Source organism: Stigmatopora argus, chromosome 4 (assembly GCF_051989625.1).
Source record: "Stigmatopora argus isolate UIUO_Sarg chromosome 4, RoL_Sarg_1.0, whole genome shotgun sequence".
Taxonomy (NCBI): domain Eukaryota; kingdom Metazoa; phylum Chordata; class Actinopteri; order Syngnathiformes; family Syngnathidae; genus Stigmatopora; species Stigmatopora argus.
In genome coordinates this window covers 18618473-18638071 of record NC_135390.1, presented here as the reverse complement: position 1 = coordinate 18638071, position 19599 = coordinate 18618473, and the positions used below count along the sequence as shown (strand labels likewise).

The following is a 19599-nucleotide window of genomic DNA, read 5'->3' as shown; positions in this document are numbered from 1 at the left end:
TCCGCACGGGGTACCTGACGTCACAGCATTTCCGGTCACGTGGAAATACAAAATGTTAAGAAATTAAAAGTAAATACGAGTATTTCTCTATTCTTCACAAACGTTCTTATCTATATATATAGTATCTATGTATACTATTTCTAATCGTTTAAATATAAAAATACGTATTCAGTAATGAATGCGAATCGATAAGTGGCTTGGAAGATGGATGGAATTTCTTGCACATGTTCTTTTGACCACTCAATCATTGCCATTGGCAGCAGTAGACGTCAAATCCTTTTGAACTTGGATATTTTTTAAATAACACTTAAGTTTGAAGCAACATATTTACAAATTCCAATGCGTAACCCCCATTCTAGCAAGCAAATAGCACATTTCCCCATGCACATAATTTACCTGCAATTTGAAAAGGGTTACATCAGGTGAACGCCTGCAGTGTAATTCTCCTTTCCAACACTAGGGTACGTCAGTAACTTATCCAGCAGTTCCCTTGCAGTTTTCATGGCAGAGAAGAAGTTTAAGCACATTTTTGGGGGGCAGTGGGGGGATTCGAAGGGGGGGATTGGCCCTTTTTGTTCCGCGGGGAGGAGACCCACAACACACTGCTTGAGACACCCAAACACCGCGGACAGTTGGCTCAATCCCGGGGCTGGCTGGCGGGGAGGACACCGATGCAGCACACGGCACCCGGAGACAAGAGGGGGCTTGTGGGATAACCGGTGGCCGGTTATCGCCTCTATTTAGGATTATAACTCCTCTTGTGGTTCTTTTTTTCGGGGGCGGACGGACGGGCGGGCGGGGGACACAGCACACCGAGAAGGGACGAAGACGATACGGCGAGAGGACGGCGGCTGGAAGTCTTCGTTCCAGGCTGAAGGGGCCGGCGGCGCTTCGGCCACACACCACCCTGGATTTGCTAGCTTGTGTCCGCACGGCTAAGTGAATGGGATGGAGCCGGGACCGTCTGGCGCTGGTATGTAAATTTAAATTTGCACATTATTAATATTTTTTTTTTTATGAAAGACTCTTTTGCGACGGTCGCCTGGCCTAAACCGCAACCTTGTAGACCACAGAAGGGTTTCCTTTCGTGAGTTTTTACCCCCAAATTATAACCTGGAACGAGCCTTCCTTAACCGGGGTTGACTTTCCATTTGGGCGAGGGGCGGCCACGGAGGTCGTGGGAACGAAGCCCGCCTTACACCGGCAGCATCTGGCTCAACCATGGGCGACTCTTCCTCACCTTCACTAACTGTTTACTAACTCGGTTAGGTTTTTTATGTGTTATAATAATCAGTTCTGGGTGTATAGACGTAAACTTGGTGTAGGAATATGGTTTATTTTTCGGGTCATTTAGGATTTGTGGGTGGGGTATGCTTTTGGGGGGCCCCTGACTGTCTGCGAAGTTGCCTATTGTGTGTGAAGTGTTGATTCCAAAGTGTTTGGGAGAATAGTATTTGGATGATGGGCAATTATGATGAGAGTTTGGGGCAATTAAAAAGCGGAATATGATTGAAAATGGCATATGATTGGTTGATCCTTTAATTGCTTACATTAGTGGAAGTATGGTCAAGTGCAGTTCTTTTATTTTTGAAAGCATGCAAAAGAGATATTCAATTTTCCACAGAGGAAACATTAAAAAATACAGTGAGCGAAGTTGTTTTTTGTTTTTGTTTTGGAGAGGAGTGGTTGTTTGGCTGATTTTGTTGTTGTTTTGGGAGAAAAAGACAATTGGGTAACAAGCTCGAAATGGTTGAAGTGGACTTCACAACAAACATAACTTTGGATGGTTCATGAGGAAATTTTCCTAAAATAGCCCCAGTTTAATGACATATTTTTATTGTGTTTTTGACAGCCTGCTAGATTTTATTGACATTTCCTTTCACTTTATTAGGGGAAGGGTTTTGACACACATGTGCTCAGAAACTGTGGCATCATTGGCAGTCAATGAGTTAACAAGGAACCTTAAAATTCATCTTTTGAAATGAATCCAACAGAATGCCTAAGAAATGAACAAACATCTGCAGAGGTAATGCTTTGATCGCTTCCTGAAGTTATTTTGAGTGAAGCAAAGCGCTCAAGTGGTTTGCTAACATCTGGTGGGATTTCCACCAACGGCGCTCTGTCTTTTGGAACAAGTGTTGCCACAAAGCCAAGGAAAAAGTTCAAGACACGTCGAGGTCATCCTTCGGATTTCAGATGACGCGAGCCCGTGGACGCGTTGTGATAAAGATGCAAATGACGTAGCGAGCGCGGTCACGCTTGGACGCCGCGTTGTTATCGTCTCAGCGCCCGGCAAACTATTGTCTCGGGACGTCGGGGAGATCTGGCTCGGGTTCGCACCATCTGCCTTCACTGGCATGAGGACGCCACGTTTGGGCCTGCGTGCCTGTGTTTTAGCGCGTGGTAGTCATGAATCTTGTAGCGTTTGCCTAATGTGTGCTTGGGATGTTGGTCGTGGACATCATGTTTAATGTTATACATTTACGGATGTGTTTTTTGGAGCTAGTATGTTGATATTTTTTCATCCTAATGTGACTCCCATGTTGTGCACTTTTAGTTCATATATTTTGGTATTGTTTATTCTGTGGTTTGATTTTTACTTAACTAAATTATTATAATTTATTATATGAATTTTTTATTGTAGTTTTTTTTCAATAATATCTTTTTGAAATGTTTTTTTTTTGTTTTCCCTTATTTTGAAAATATTTGTATCAATATTTTTTTTTATAATATAAATTCACTCTAATCTATTTGAGCATTTTATAATTCACTTTTATTTTCTCAATTATCCTTTTCTCCAAATATTCTGTATTTCCCTATTTTCTCTATATGGTTTTCTTTGTTGAATTCAATTGAATATTTTTAAATTTGTCTGATACTATCTGATATCTACCTTGTTTCATTTTGGATATCAGATGTTTTGAGCATTTCGGTCGTTTTTGTTAAGGTTAGTTGGGTTTTTCGTTTATTTGTTTGCTTTTCGCCTCTTACGTCCCTCCGGGCTTCCCTTCCTCTCCTAACCAGCTGCGTGTACTTGGTAAGCAACCCTTGTCTGTCTATTTAAACCCTGGGTGTCAGAGCCCTCACTTTTATATTGAGGAATCGGTGGCCAAAATACTCACAGTACACAACCCCAGACCCACACTCATTCTGATTTGTCCCGCGAGTGGGTCGGTTCACCTTGAGGAAATCCCTTGCAGCTATTTAAAGAAGGGCTTTTCCAGGTTGGACTGATGTGGGAACGTGCCCCGGCGGGGCGGGAGAGGCCAAGGTCCCGGCCCCTCCTTCCATCCGACAGGCGCCCCCCCCAAGCTCCCCTCACGTACACACATACAGGTCTCCTGATATCCATGACAATAGCGTGTTGCCGTGGCGTCGCCATGGTGAGGCTGGGAATGCCGAGGCGGGGGGCTCGCCCGCGTTCGCCAGGGCACTCCCCTCCGTCGAGCCGCCCGGTGTTGTTTATGTGCGCCGCAGACGCAGGAACGGGGCAGCTGGGGTCTTTGTTGTTGGTGGTGGGGGAGGGGGAGGTTCTGGGGTCCTCTGGGGACCTGAGGGGTTAAGACACGGGGGCCCCTCGTGCGGAGGTATTGACACTGACACTGGTTTTCTCTCCGTTCGAGTTTGGTGTTTCACAGCGAGTCATCAGCCCAAGGCTACTGTTGCATCACCCCAATCTCTAAATACCAATTTATTAACAATTGCAGGGTTTTTTTTTCATATTCCCCAAGATTGATTTTTTTTTTTTCATGTTTAAAAAAAATAAACTTGTTTTGTTAGGATAATGTCAATGATGTCATAATAGCATTAAGATAGTGGGCGTTTGAAAAATCACATTTTGTATTTTAGGGCACAATATTTTTTCATTCATTAATTTTCTGTATCGCTTATCCTTACAAGGGTTGTGAGGGGTGCTGGAGCTTATCCTAGCCAACTTTGGGCAATAGGGAGGGGCCACCATAAATTGGATGCCAGCCAATCACAGGACACAATGAAAACAAACAACCAATCACAGCCACACTCATACCTAAGGACAATTTAGAGCACTGGTCTCAAAGTGGCGGCCTGGGGGCCAAATCTGGCCCGCCGCATCGTTTTGTGTGGCCCATGAAAGTAAATCATGAGTGCCGACTTTCTGTTTTAGGATCAAATTAAAATGAAGAGTATAGATGTATATTAAATTTCCTGATTTTCCTCCTTTTACATCAATAATTGTAATTTTTTAATCCATTTTTTCTGTGTTTTTAGTTCAAAAATCATTTTGTAAAATCTAAAAATATATTAAAAAAAAGCTAAAATAAACATTGTTTTAGATCTATAAAAACTGAATAATCAGGGATTTTAACCCAGTTCTTTTAATCCATTTATAAAAAAAATCTAAATATTATATCTAAAATGGTCAGGCCCACGTGAAATCAAGTTGACGTTAAAATGGCCCGCGAACCAACCCGAGTCTGACACCCCTGATTTAGAGTGTTCAACTAGCCTGCAATGCATGTTTTTGGGATGTGGGAGGAAACCAGTACCCAGAGAAAAGCAACATCCACTGGGCACGCACCACTGCCTGCAATACCTTATTTAGAAAAAAAAACGTTGCATATATTTTTTAACGTCTAATCTTCTCAGCATTTTTGGGGATTGCTTTCCTGGAACGTTTTGGCGGATCTACTTTTATTTGACTTACCTCTCAAATATTCAGGTTGCTCAGTGCAACTGGCTCTGCCAGTATCAGAACTTCAGCGAAAAATATTGTCCTAATTTAGCCCAATGAGTAATGTAATGAGTTGAAATGTTGTTGCAATTGGTCAAATTTTATAGCGTTTCTCCCTCCCATTTATCCTCAGTGCCCATGGGGGTCTTACCCCCACCCCTGCAGCAGGTGTTCCACGCCCCGCGTCGGCCAGGAATGGGCACCGTGGGCAAGCCAATCAAGCTGCTGGCCAATTACTTTGAGGTGGAGATCCCAAAGATGGACGTCTACCACTACGAGGTGGACATCAAGCCGGACAAATGCCCGCGGCGAGTCAACAGGTAGATGTTTCCAAGCTACGTTTTTCCCTCACTGACATTAAAAGGTATCGATTTAATTAAAATAATTCAACTCTCGCAGTTCAAACTGAATGGAGGTTGACAACTTGCGCCAGTTGGTGAAGTTCTTCGTCTTAGAAAAGCACGACAAATAGAATAAAGCTCAGATATCAATTATGTTTTCTTAATTTCAAATGTCACTTGCCAGGAAAAGAGAAAAGACAGCTCTCTTGTTTGTGATTTGTCGCATTCCTGGATTGAAAGGCTGTAAACAAACATGAAAGCCAATAGAGGGAATCATCTGCCGACTCTTTGTCATGAGGTCTCTGGAGAGTCCTTTTCAGCCATCTTGTTTGTCTGCTTCAGAGGGAAAACATGTCAGCTTGACACATTCCCTTCATGTTTCAGCCACAACGTTTACAAGATTTTCTCGAGCCGCCAAATTGGTCCAATTTCAAGTTTCGACTGTCCTTCCGACCTCATTTAAATTGTATTCTGATGTCGCTGCGTCTCAAGATGTTAATTAAGATGGGGTGGACTTGATATGATGGCTCTAATAAGAAGATAACGTATTTTCTCGCATATAAGCCATATTTGTAACCCATAAAAATGATGACTGAATCAAGGGTACGGCTTATATGCGCAGAAGACTGACATCGTTGCTATACTCTTTTTCACCAGTAGATATCAGCAAATTAACATTTACTATTTGTTGGTTATTTTCTGTTTTGCAGTAAGAAAACAACCATTGCGGGATGAATTACTAACTTCGTTGTGCTATTGACCCTAATAATGTCCTTTTATTCATACAGTATCTCAGAAATAGCACGTGCAATGATTTTCCTTAAGATTTTCCATTAAGAGTAACACATTTGTACTCCCTATTAAAACCATGAATATGGAGGTAAAAATTGGGTTTCAGGGTTTCACTTATACGCGGGGGCGACTAATTGTAGGATAAGACAAAGTCTCTTTGCAATTGCTTGTTCATATTGTATCAGTTTTTGTAAGTATAACAGCATCGTAGTCATCCTTGTGAATAGCTGACATGTCAGCATAAACACTCAACTGTCTGACTGAATAATCAATCTTAGTCTTGTGATTGGGTTGACATGTCAGCACAAATACTCAACTGTCCGACACTGATCAATTACTTTTTGCCCTGCAAATGACTGAAACGTATCCGTCCAAAGTCCTAGTGACAACTGTCAGTTTTGCCTGTATTTAAGACTCACTCACTGGTCATTCGAGAAGAGTTGCAGGACAACAGACCGTGAGCGGTTCATGCTGTTTTGACCTCTTCCCATGCTGCAGTTTGGTAATAAACTAAATCTCCGTTAAATTTGTCTCACTCCTTCTTAACCTGCCTCCTGAAGTTGTTTTTCAGATCTATCACTTATATGCGAGAAAATACGGTAATTAAAGGAGCAGACAACATCTAGTATTGATGGTTTTCATATGAACGACGGTTGCTGAAAATCAATTATTTAGACCTCTAATAATCGTGAAAATGATATTTTGGCTGCTTGAAAGCGTAACTATTTTGTGACCACTGCTGTACCAGTGTACATGTGATAATGACGTTTTTTCACGAATATGACACAGCAGAAAAATTACATTCTTTGGGATAGGCTCCAGCACCCCGTTGGAATTGAATGAATGAGAATTTGCAGTTCAGTAAAATTTGTTACTCTGAAGCGCGACAGGTTGTTTTGTATTTTTTTTTTACTACGCAGAATGAGTTGGACTCATTATCCAGATTCTTTTCTGGAACATTCAGTTTATAAAAGAAAATGTACACACAGAGTCCTCTTCGCCATTGTATTGTGAAAATCCCACATTTTGTGGGAAAGCCTTAAGAGCCACCTTTTTTCATATTAGCCAATCAGTGGTCAATCAGCTCCTCACCACCCGCTAACTTTCCTCTAAAATCCATAGCGAGCCTTTGAGCTTCACTCCCTCTTGACTTGAGGGTTTTCTGACAAAGGCTACCCAGAAGGTATCCGAAGATCACGGCCTTTGACCCCCGCTCCCTGAGCCCCCCTCTCACATTGAAAAGGCCTCCTGGCCTCCTCAACCCGCCTTGTTCCTTGTTTTTGTCCTTTCCTCCCCCACCTCCTGCCATGACCATGACAGCTGCATTGCACACAATCGATAATTCGGCATTTCGGGTCACAATGGAACGATCAAGGGGATGGTTTTAACTGATGGCGCGCAATGGGTGGCGTGTGTTAACGCTGTGGTTTTTGTGTCGTCAGGGAGGTGGTGGAGTACATGGTTCAGCACTTCAAGCCGCAGCTCTTTGGGGACCGCAAACCCGTGTACGATGGCAAGAAGAACATCTACACAGTGTTGGCGCTTCCCATTGGTAGTGAAAAGGTATTGACGTTGACTATGTTAAAAAGTGAAACTTTTCATACAGTGGTACCTCTACTTACGACATGAACTGGCTCCAGAGAAACATGCAAAAAATGAGACAAAATGAGAAAAAATGATTTATTAATATTTTAAAATGAATAACAGGCGTGCAAAAATATTTTGTATTTGTGCAGGTGCACAACTGTAAGGAGGAAGCTAACATATCGAAACAACTTCAGATTATGAATTAACAACAATTTAGCATTAAATAGTAATTGCAATATCAGTAAATGGATGGATAATATATTCATTTCATTCGCACCAGTAATTTTAAATAAAGAACAAAGTTGCTTTAACCACGCTCGAAAAAAAATAAAACAGGGGGGAGTGTTGTTGGGAGACAGTCAATGGGAGGCCAGCGGAGTGTAGGGAGATTCTCAAGCAGAGCGCGACGCTACCGTGACAATTTCAAAATAAAATAACGTATACAGGAAATGTATTGACGTTTTAGGGGATTTTGTAACTTGGATCTTGTTTTTGGATATTTGTATGTAGAAGCATTTGTAAGTAGAGGAACCTCTGTAATGAATCAGTGTTGCAAAATGTTAAAAATAGGATTCGGGCAAGTGCAATTCGACTTCATTCTACTCTTTTGGCTTCTTGCCCCCAGGTGGATTTCGAGGTCACAATCCCAGGCGAAGGCAAGGACCGAATCTTTAAGGTGTCCATCCGTTGGCTGGCCAAGGTGTCGTGGCGCCTGCTGCAGGAGACGCTGGTCAGTGGACGGCTGCAGGTGCCACTGGACTCGGTGCAAGCTCTGGATGTGGCAATGCGCCACTTGGCCTCTATGAGGTACACCTTCGAAATCGCATCTTAGGGTGAAACCTCCAAAGTTTTTGGGGTTTGTTTCTGCGATACTATTTTTGTTTTTCAAAGCAAAAACAGATGTTGACAAATCTTAGTTTTATTCATTACAACGGCATGGTTAGTACGGGTTGTTTGTCTTCCCTATGAAATCAATTAGTCAGTTCGACCACTTTTCTATTATTACAAAAATTGGGTTTAAATAAATGGATTAAAAGAAATGGATTAAAAGTCCTGAATATTCCGTTTTAATAGATCTAAAACAATGTTTATTTGAGCTTTTTTAAATATATTTTTAGATTTTACAAAATGATTTTTGAACAAAAACACAGAAAAAATGGATTAAATAATTACAATTATTGATTTAAAAGGGGGAAAATCAGGAAATTTAATATACATCTATACTCTTCATTTTAATTTGATCCTAAAACAGAAAGTCGGCACTCATGATTTACTTTCCCGGGCCACACAAAGTGATGCGGCGGGCCAGATTTGGCCCCCGGGCCGCCACTTTGACACATGTGGTTTAGGGGTTGCGTTTTTATTTAATTATTTTTTGGATGGTGACACGCTGCTAACTCATCCTTACATCATGATAAAGGAAGTCACGCTGAATAATTTTCCCGCACGCTGACTAGCACCTTCTGCCGCACCCCCCCAACCTATTCCATTTAGGTACACTCCAGTTGGCCGCTCATTCTTCTCCCCACCAGAGGGGTACTACCACCCTCTGGGCGGGGGCCGTGAGGTGTGGTTCGGCTTCCACCAGTCAGTGCGGCCCGCCATGTGGAAGATGATGCTCAACATCGATGGTGAATGGCTAAACCTTGATGTGTTAAAATAAACAAATAAAAATAAACCCTAACATTTTTTCTTCCTCGTGTTTGCTCTTTGGCTACCTCTAGTGTCCGCCACTGCCTTCTACAAAGCTCAGCCAGTCATCGAGTTCATGTGTGAAGTTCTCGACATCCGCAACATTGACGAGCAACCCAAAACACTTACAGATTCGCAACGAGTCCGGTTCACCAAGGAGATTAAAGGTGGGAGATTTTGCACCCTTGCTAATATAGAAAAGTCATAAATATGTCGTAGCGTCAGGTCTCGTGTATCCTGCGTCTACAGGCCTCAAGGTGGAGGTGACGCACTGTGGGCAAATGAAGAGGAAGTACCGAGTATGCAATGTCACCCGGCGTCCTGCCAGTCACCAAACGTAAGTGCCGTGATAATGACAAAGTTGGTCACCATGATTTTGTCCAATCATGACAACCCCATTTTTTTAAAGAGACCTTGCCCCCATGAGCTCATTGTGAGATCATATTTTTGTTAGTCAGCCAACAAAAAGGAGAAACAATGAGGTACACCAGCGTAATCCAATGAGATCCCAGAGATGTATCAATATCTTGATTATTTTTTTCTTTAATTACAGTGGTACCTCGACATACGATCTTAATCCGTTCCGGGACTGAGATCGTGTGTCGAGCGAACGTTTCCCGTGAATTAAAAACAAATTAATGCAAAAAACAAATTTAAATTAACTTGGATTAATATATACGGACACACTCAAACATACGTTTAATGTATCTTTACACAAAACTGAATTCTAATTTTGTTTTAATTTTTTTACCTTTGTTCTGGCCGGGTTAGCTGTTTGCCACGCCTCCACCCTCGCGTTCGCTCTCGATGGGCTGTTTGCTATTGTATTCCCTTCAAAATATTCCGAAAATGATGCACACAAATGTCCTCACAATAGGATAACGCACGACCACTTGCCAACGAGAAATAGGCTTGAATGAGCGATCGTGGGAGCTTCTTTCCTTAGAAAGAATAACGTAGATATCTGTTATACACGAAAGAGATGCGGAAAAAAAGACAGTGCGCTACAATGATAAACAGCCTCTCATGTCATGGCCACCTGGCTTGGTCGCATCTCGAAATTTTGATCGTATGGGGCGAATTATTCGATCGAAATTTTCATTGTACCTCGAGCATGTCATAGATAGAGCTGATCATAGGTCGAGGTACCACTGTATTTAATTTCAGTAAAAATGTTGTTTAAAGTTAAGCTTAGTAGGTCTTCAAATGAGCAAAACCAGAACCAATCTGTCAGTCACGTGCAAATCCTTCCTTCAATAATAATATATTACACATTGTCCACTCTTTATGGTATATTTAGTAAATGGGAGGTTGTAAGTTTGATGAACGTGGCCATTATACCCAGGGTGAGGAACCCTTTTCCTCCCAGGGGCCATTTCCAATCATTTCAGGCCGCCGATGGCCATAAAAATGAGTGAGTAATTATATATATATTTCTCTATCTTGGGCAGGTTCCCCCTCCAGCTGGAAAGCGGGCAGACGGTTGAATGCACCGTGGCCCAGTACTTCAAGCAGAAGTACAATTTGCAGCTAAAATACCCCCACTTGCCTTGCCTGCAGGTGGGGCAGGAGCAGAAGCACACATATTTGCCACTTGAGGTGAGGAAGTGTATTACACCATGATAATGTATCGTTTTTACCTCTTAAAATCTTTCCGCCCCAATTGTGTCAGGTGTGTAACATTGTAGCAGGCCAAAGATGCATCAAGAAACTGACGGATAATCAAACGTCCACCATGATCAAAGCCACCGCCCGCTCGGCGCCGGACAGACAGGAAGAGATCAGCAGGCTGGTGAGTTCAAAACCACCCGACCGACGAGTGAAAATGAGCAACCGTTGAGAATTGAGTCTCGGTTCTTTTGTCGCAGATGAAAAATGCCAACTTCAACCTCGACCCGTACATCCAGGAGTTTGGCATCAAGGTTAAGGACGACATGGCCGAGGTGACGGGTCGAGTGCTCCCAGCCCCGATCCTGCAGTACGGAGGGCGGGTAAATATTTAAAGCATGACAAGCTGGCGTGTCACTGTTCAAAAAAATTGGTTTCAGTGATATTTGGCGTGTGCCCCAATGCAGAACCGAGCCATAGCCACCCCGAATCAGGGTGTGTGGGACATGAGGGGGAAGCAGTTCTACAATGGCATCGAGATCAAAGTTTGGGCCATTGCCTGCTTTGCACCGCAGAAACAATGCAGAGAAGAAGTACTCAAGTAAGTTCACCCTAGGATTCGGTTGCTTTTTTTACCCGTGTATTACAGCTCACATAGTAATTAGTCAAAAAAAAAAACGGTGCATCGTATTTTTAGCTGCAGTGTCAATAACGAGTGCTATTTCTGTATTTTATACACACAAAAGACGCCCCGTTTTTATAGACGCAGCTAGTTATGGCAAAACATACACCAGCTTAAACATACACGCTACACCCACACGCTAGAAACACGTTTTTAAAAAGGCAACGGAAGCAAAACTGAGTTCGGTTGTACTTTATTTAGCCATTTTACAATGTACTCACATCATCATCACCCACAAATCCATCAATGTTGCTTTGTAAAGCTGCGTTGATGCCGATCGCCAGGCCACAATCCATTGGGTGTATTGACAAAAGAACTATATATCCCAGCAGTCACTGCGCAGTACTTTTTCTACGGGGAAAATAGTAGAGTCGTGGGCTGCTAGCCGCAGTTCTGAGAGCTGTAGAGGATGGTGTACCCTATCCACTGATTTATTTGATTTTATCGTGATAACAATTTTAGTATTGGTCCATATATGAAGCGCACTGGATTATAAGGCGCCCTGTCTATTTTGGAGAAAATTTAAGACTTTTAAGTGCGCCTTATAGTCGTGAAAATACGGTAGTAATTAGTCAAAAAAAATATACCCTGAAGACCAAATTTAAACTCATGCCCACCTACTGACAAAAGATTTGAAGGTGACATGCACCAACACTATCAAATGAGGATTTTGTCCTTCTAGGAACTTTACCGATCAGCTACGCAAGATCTCTAAGGACGCCGGCATGCCTATCCAAGGGCAGCCGTGCTTTTGCAAGTACGCCCAGGGAGCGGACAGCGTGGAGCCCATGTTCAGACACCTGAAGAACACCTACTCAGGGCTGCAGCTTATCATTGTCATCCTGCCTGGCAAAACTCCTGTCTACGGTAAAAGGATGATAATATCAACGATGATGGTGACATCTTAACATAATGGATCATTTAATGTTATTATTTGCAATTCAGCTGAGGTGAAGCGGGTAGGAGACACTCTGCTGGGCATGGCCACTCAGTGTGTCCAGGTTAAGAACGTGGTCAAGACGTCCCCTCAGACCCTTTCCAACCTCTGTCTCAAGATCAACGTCAAACTGGGTGGTATCAACAACATCCTGGTGCCTCATCAAAGGTTCGAGCAAAATTGGGAGACGCATGACGCACCTGTTCGGCCATTTTTTTTAATGACTCGCTTGCATCTTTCAGGTCGGCGGTGTTTCAGCAGCCAGTTATCTTCCTGGGAGCTGATGTGACGCACCCTCCTGCTGGCGATGGCAAGAAACCCTCCATCACTGCTGTAGGTGTTATCATGGAGAGTGCAAGAAAGGGTTTACAATTATACTGACGCTTAGTGGTCATTTATGAACATGGTGGGAAAATAATACGTTCACTGTCAGTCACAATTTGTTATAAAAAATAATAATAAAAGGGTTTCGGAAAGAGGATAAAAGGAAACCAATGTCTCATCCCACTGAGTCACGTTGTAAAATCGACATGACGTCAACCCGTCAGTCGCTAGTGACATCATCCAAGAGGCGATTGGTTGCCGTGTTGCCTAGCGATGGTGACAGATGCTTGAATTACACGGTGGGGAGAGGGAGGCTGAGCAGGGAGTGTTGGGGAGGTTCAGGAAAATTTAGAGCTAGCCTGGCATGCATTGTTTTGGGGATGTGGGAGGAAAGTGGAGTACACCCAAACTCCACACAGTGAGGACCGACCTGGGATCGAACCCTCAACCCCAGGCCGATGCGCTAACCACTCGGCGGCACTTAATATATTGAAGTGATCAATTTGATCTCACAATTAGTATTAGCTGTCGTTAATCCTTTTAACCAACAAATACAGTGGTTCCTTTTGTTTTTTTAAAATGTATTTAAAAAAAATTGCCACAAGTGCGTGCCAACGTTAACTTTGCTCTTTCCTCGTCTGTTCTCCTTGAGGTGGTGGGCAGCATGGACGCCCATCCCAGCCGGTACTGCGCCACCGTGAGGGTTCAGCGACCCCGGCAGGAGATTATCGAGGACCTTTCCTACATGGTGCGCGAGCTCCTCATCCAGTTTTATAAGTCCACCCGTTTCAAGCCCACCAGGATCATCTTTTACAGGGATGGCGTTCCCGAGGGACAGCTTCCGCAGGTAGGATGGGATGGTAGAGACGTGAGCCGTTTTATTTCATGAATCTAACTATTTCTTTATGTCTTTGTATCTTTACCACCAAAAAAATCTACAGATTCTGCACTATGAGCTTCTAGCCATCAGGGATGCCTGCATCAAGTTGGAGAAGGACTACCAGCCTGGCATCACATACATTGTCGTGCAGAAACGCCACCACACACGCCTATTCTGCGCCGACAAGTCTGAAAGGGTGCGTGATAGGTTCTTTAATAGATATACTTTAATAAAAGGAAAGACATCGGAGACATAATCCAGCGCCAACTTGCAAGTGAGAATCGATCCTGGTTCGTCCTCGCCACGGAGCATTCTGAAGAAAGGCATCCTCTTCTGTCCATTTAGTCGCACATAATCAAAACACTTAAGGTTATCTTATTCAAACAATTGCATAAGCTAACTAAATAACACAATTAAGGTAAAAAAAATAACTGCAACAACAATTGCATATCAGGTCGGAAACCAAAAACAACTGCGTAAGAATTTGCACAAGTAAGCATAACAATTTCCATAAAAGGTGAAACGAGCGACACTATTTTAAAACAATATGCAAGTATTTTCGGAAGTTGATTCGATTATCGCTATCTGCCGGAATCCAAGTCAAAGCAATTTAAGAGTCCTTCACAGATCTTCATTGCAAACTCAGATCAACAGTCCTCGGCCCGGGACTGGGTGATCTGTCAGGTCAATAGTCCTCAAAAAAATTGAATGTCCTCGGGGCCAGCTGCAGGGGGAAGTGTCCTTGGTAACCGTTATACTGAGCTTTCGTCTGCTTATAATGATTAATGTTTCACATATACATATAATGATTAATGCACACATATATAATAATATCCCAGAATAACCCCAACAGTGCGCTTATTTTATGACAATGCCACTGTCTTTGTTTTAATTTTACAATTTGCGTATGATTACAAGGGTCGCTTTTTTAAAATTTTGTATAACTGGAAATCCCATCCCTCCTCCCCCTTCAGATCGGAAAAAGCGGGAACATTCCTGCGGGCACCACAGTGGATACCAGCATCACTCACCCCTTTGAGTTTGATTTCTACCTGTGCAGCCATGCAGGCATACAGGTAAGCATACAAGAGCATGGTTACTGCTAGTCCAGTTTCAAGGGGCATTGGGAATCATGTTATTATCTCCTCTCTATCTCCAGGGTACGAGTCGGCCGTCGCATTATTACGTCTTGTGGGATGACAATCGTTTCACAGCCGACGAGTTGCAGATCCTAACCTACCAGTTGTGCCACACCTACGTACGCTGCACCCGCTCCGTGTCCATCCCGGCGCCGGCCTACTATGCCCGATTGGTGGCCTTCCGTGCCCGCTACCATTTGGTGGATAAAGAGCACGACAGGTGGGGAAAAACATCTATCATAAATTATATGTTGTGTCACTCAAATACAGTGGTACCTCGAGATACGAGCTTAATTCGTTGCGGGACTGAGCTCGTATGTCGATCTTCTCGTAACTCGAACGAACGTTTCCCATTGAGATGAATGGAAAACAAATGAATTCGTTCCCACCCTCTGAAAAAACACCAAAAACAGGATATTGGATTGGAAAAAAATGTTTTATTTCTTTTAATTCGACCGACACGAAAGAGATGCGGCAAAAAAGACGCTACAATAATAAACAGCCTCTCATGCCTTGGCCACCTGGCTTTCTCGTATCTCGAAATTTTTCTCGTATCTAGAGATAATTATTTGCTCGAAATTTTCCTTGTATCTAGAGATAATTATTTACTCGAAATTTTCCTCGTATCTCGAGCTGCTTGTATGTAGAGGTACCACTGTATAGCTTTAATTTGTTTTTTAATTTTTTGGTAGTGAATGAGTCCAATGTATTATCCAGACCTACCTTAACACATGGTCTTTTTTACAGCGGAGAGGGCAGCCATGTGTCAGGGCAGAGTAACGGTCGAGACCCCCAGGCACTAGCTAAAGCGGTCCAGATCCATCACGACACCTTGAGGACCATGTACTTTGCCTGAGCTGCATTCCAAACCACCCACAACTCCCCTGTCCATGTCACGCAGCTCCTTCCCACCATGACGACCACCTCACCCTCTTCCCTTTACCCCACGTGAGTGTCCACAACCAGCTGCATCGATCCAATCTTCAAAACACTCCAGCCTCACCCACTAAAAGGTTATGAATATTTTTATTATTATTTGTTGTTGGGTTTTTTTTACTTAACGGGGCGGTTTTAGTTATTTCCTCGGTTTTATAATGTAAAATTGTATGCTACCTTCACAAATGCAAGTAAGTATGCAATAGGGAGGAAAGTAGATGGTCCACAATGCTGCCTGAACCGAGTCCAAGTCTGGATGCCAGTGTTCCAAAATCATGAAGATTGGGGAATCCTTAGCTTGCGTTTGTGGTTTTGAATTGTTTCATTTTTTTTTTTACAAGTGATGTTTATTCTTTTTATACTTTTGTTCCCAAACCCGCCTTGAGGTACATTAGCACTTAGTGTTTAGCATGTAGGTGCCTGCAGGTCGTAGGCTCTCGTCTTAAAATTTCGTAAGCGGACGTAGCATATTTTAGAGCCTTTAGCATAGCATAACAATAGAAGGAGCATCTCGTAGAACTGGGGGCCGGGTGAAGTAGACTTCTTTGGTGGTCCACAGGTTCCCCCGGCCCTTGTGTGATAGACACTTGCACCCCATGCACCTGAACCAGCGTTATTAACCAGCCAAAAAAAGAACAACCAATGGAAAAAGGGGCACTTGAACAGGGAGCTGTTTTTATTATTTTTGTCGGCATGCTCTTTAAGAATTTACAAGGCACTTTTTTTGTTTCATTTACTTATTGATTTTTTTTTATTACTTCCAAATGGCCTCATCTTTGTACACTAAAAAACCCGCACACTATGTACACATTAGCTCTTACCTCACCGCCCGGACAGCAGAAGCACACTCAAAAAAATATCGCTATTCAAGCACACTTCTTGTCAATACTCATCACACGCCATCTTTAGCTTTCTTGCCCTCTTTACATGCATTTCTCACTTGCCAATCTCGTCATGCGGGGTTTCCCAAACTCGTTGATGATGAGAACAAATGTTCAGAAAGTTACGTGCATTTCCCCTAGAGCAGTTTTGACGTTTTGGCCGAAACTTTTCTTCTTAATGAAACGTATCTAAAAGATAATCAATGTTTTCCTTTTTGATTTATTGGAGTAGATGGTTGTTTACCTTTATTTTTATCGTTAGGTAGCGTTTTCTTCATCTTAAAAGTACAGTGGTACCTTGACATACGATCGTAATCCGTTCCGAGACTGAGATCGTATGTCGAGCTTTTCGTAACTCGAGCGAACGTTTCCCATTGAAATGAACTAAAAACAAATTAATTCGTTCCATCCCTCTGAAAAAACACCAAAAACAGGATATTGGATTGGAAAAAATGTTTTATTTCTTCTAATTCGGCATATATTGACAAAGTAATAAATAACGAGTGGTTTAATAGTAATAAAATGTGTTTAATAGAAGTAAAATTAGACGCATTTCGCGGAGGGGAGAGACAACGACACACGGAGGCGGAGGGGGGGTGTTTGGGGGGGACTTTATCCACGGCACTCGTAAACGAACAAACAAATTTAAATTAACTTGGATAAATATATACAGACACTCAAACATACGTTTAATGTAACTTTACACAAAACTGAATTCTAATTTTGTTTTAATCTTTTGTTACCTTCGTTTTCCGGGTTAGCGGTTTGCCACGCCTCCACCCTCACGTTCTCTATCGATGGACTGTTTGCTGTTGTATTTCCTTCAAAATATTCCAAAAATGATGCACACAAATGTCCTCACAATAGGATAACGCACGACCACTTGCCAACGAGAAATTGGCTTGAATGAGCGATCGCGGGAGCTTCTTTCCTTAGAAAGAATAACAGGAAATGCAATAGCTAAGCTTACCCACGTATTGATTGTGGGTAATGAAGTTTTATTCTGAGAAAGGGTGACATTGCTTATGGGTGTTGTGTGCACGAGTATACTTCATTACCCAGAAAGCCCTCTTTTTGGCCGCGCATGCGCGTTGTGCGTTTCCTGGTTGAAACTCGTCTGAATAAATTATTCAGTCCTCGTAGATATCAGTTATACACGAAAGAGATGCGGCAAAAAAGACAGTGCGCTACAATGATAAACAGCCTCTCATGTCATGGCCACCTGGCTTGGTCGCATCTCGAAATTTTGATCATATCGCGGGCGAATTATTCGATCGAAATTTTCTTCGTACCACGAGGTACCACTGTATGCTAATGATTCTAAAGGCTATGTGCACACTGTGTGGTGTGATTCCCAATTCAGATTTTTTTTCTAGTTCATATGTGCTATAATGATACAGTTTTTTAATCAAATCAATCTGCCGTCAAGCTGGTGATTTTGTTCTCGCTGCTAAAACAGGAATGCTTTGCTCTTAGAGGAAATATTGATGAATATCCAACTAAATATCGAAGCAGTTCATCAGCGCCTCCTACTGTAAGGAATGTATACACAGTTTGGGAAACCCTGCCTTTTTTTTAGTGTCAGTCAATTTCCCTTGGTGCTCCGTGTGCATGGCTGGCACGGGTAAGGGGGTTGCGACCACTTAATACACCCTGCCTTTTTAAATATAATAATAATAATGCATGTAATACGTTGTAAAACTGGATTATCTGAGCCACCTCATTTTTTTGTGCGGTGGGCATTATTTCCTATTTGCCTCGATTGTGAAATGGTTACAAAAAGTTTTTTTTTTCCCCAAAAAAATCAATTGAGTATCGTGACTCGTGTCTGTGGAGACCGAAGCCCCTTTCACACGGCCTCAATTTTGGTGAGAAAAAGTCACGTTAAAAGATTCTGTTGCGCAGTTACAGTAGTACGATGAATCAATCCAGCAGATAAGTACCGCCAATCCGCATTTTTTAGTGGGATTTTTGCGCAATATCCCTGTGTGAAAGAGGCTTCAGTCCAAAATGCCACGTCAGGTTTTGAAATCACATTTGTGGACTGGCGTAATCAAGAAAAAAAGCATTTGTACAACGTTTTACTGATCCGTCATTGTGTTGAAAGTGATTTGTACATATAAATATATGATATTAACCTGTTATGTATTTTGGCTCACCACTCGCCAGGCCTTGTCAGAATATCGGGGGCCAAAAGTCTGCCGCCACCTAGTTCGCTCCCCTCTATTCATATAATAATGATATTAAGTTTCAGGGTACTTCCGAGCACCGCTGAAAACAGATGCAGTTCTCACTCACTGAAGCCACAAAGCACCTTGCAGGAGGGGGCGAACAGGTGAGCGGGAGGGCCGGTTGGGTTTTGAGGGGTTGGGGGGGGTGTTACTGAAAGTATGACAGCCGGCAGCCTCACCATCTGACTAAGCAATATCGAAGCCACTGATCAAGAACAGTCCTTGTCAAAGCACTTCCCAATAGACTTGGAATAAAAAGGACTTGGAAGCGTTACTTTCTATTGGCTCTGTATGTGATAGTAGTAATGGAAACTGTTGGGGAGGGTTATTTTTTAAGAAGAAAATAAAATTGTTTTTTAAATAATCCAGTGCAAGTGTGTTTTTGGATTCTTAATTAGGTACACGTATGCAAATTAAGGATTGGCAAGGATTGGATTTAAAAAAAATGTTTAGCATGAGTAATATGAAGACTCATTTTTTTCAGTGTGTACTTGTAGTTTCCAAGCTGGTCCTAATATTTGGGATTGGATTGGATAACTTTATTCATCCCGTATTCGGGAAATTTCGTTATCACAGTAGCAAGGGGGTCAGGATGCAGAAATAGGAAAGGCATTTTAGACATAAATAGATAGGTAATAAGTGGGTTAATAAATAAATACATGAATAACTATATAAATAAATAAGCGTGTTGCTGATATATATATATATATATGTATATATATATACATGTGTATAAATGAGTGTCAAAATAATGATTATATTTTGATCAGAATATGTTTTTCATTCTGTTGAAAACATTGTACATTATCAATCTGAAAATTCGGTTTTTATTTTGGGTTATAAGTAATCAAGAAATGA

At 42.2% G+C, this 19599-nt stretch overlaps 1 protein-coding gene across 2 annotated transcripts; it reads left to right on the top strand.

The window, feature by feature from the left end:
• The first annotated feature begins 557 nt into the window (after positions 1 to 557).
• ago1 (argonaute RISC component 1) lies at positions 558 to 17075 on the top strand. Of its 2 annotated transcripts, none has more exons than XM_077598087.1 (19): positions 558 to 973; positions 4845 to 5031; positions 7287 to 7407; positions 8057 to 8244; positions 8932 to 9062; positions 9156 to 9290; positions 9349 to 9460; positions 10575 to 10722; positions 10796 to 10915; positions 10992 to 11114; positions 11199 to 11332; positions 12096 to 12280; positions 12359 to 12518; positions 12593 to 12683; positions 13327 to 13521; positions 13616 to 13750; positions 14529 to 14630; positions 14714 to 14913; positions 15441 to 17075. In XM_077598087.1, exons 1-19 carry the CDS (start codon positions 949 to 951, stop codon positions 15547 to 15549), a joined length of 2601 nt encoding a protein of 866 aa, XP_077454213.1. In that variant the 5' UTR covers positions 558 to 948; the 3' UTR covers positions 15550 to 17075. The 2 variants fall into 2 exon arrangements, with proteins under 2 accessions (XP_077454213.1, XP_077454214.1); XM_077598088.1 differs by having other exon boundaries at positions 559 to 973; positions 9373 to 9460.
• The last annotated feature ends 2524 nt before the right edge of the window (positions 17076 to 19599 follow it).

Excerpts from the sequence above, each read along its gene's own strand:
- ago1 (XM_077598087.1), top strand. The coding sequence starts at position 949 with ATGGAGCCGGGACCGTCTGGCGCTG. Across the intron at positions 9,063-9,155 it reads GATGATGCTCAACATCGATG|TGTCCGCCACTGCCTTCTAC; the intron begins GTGAATGGCTAA and ends GGCTACCTCTAG. Across the intron at positions 10,723-10,795 it reads ACACATATTTGCCACTTGAG|GTGTGTAACATTGTAGCAGG; the intron begins GTGAGGAAGTGT and ends CAATTGTGTCAG.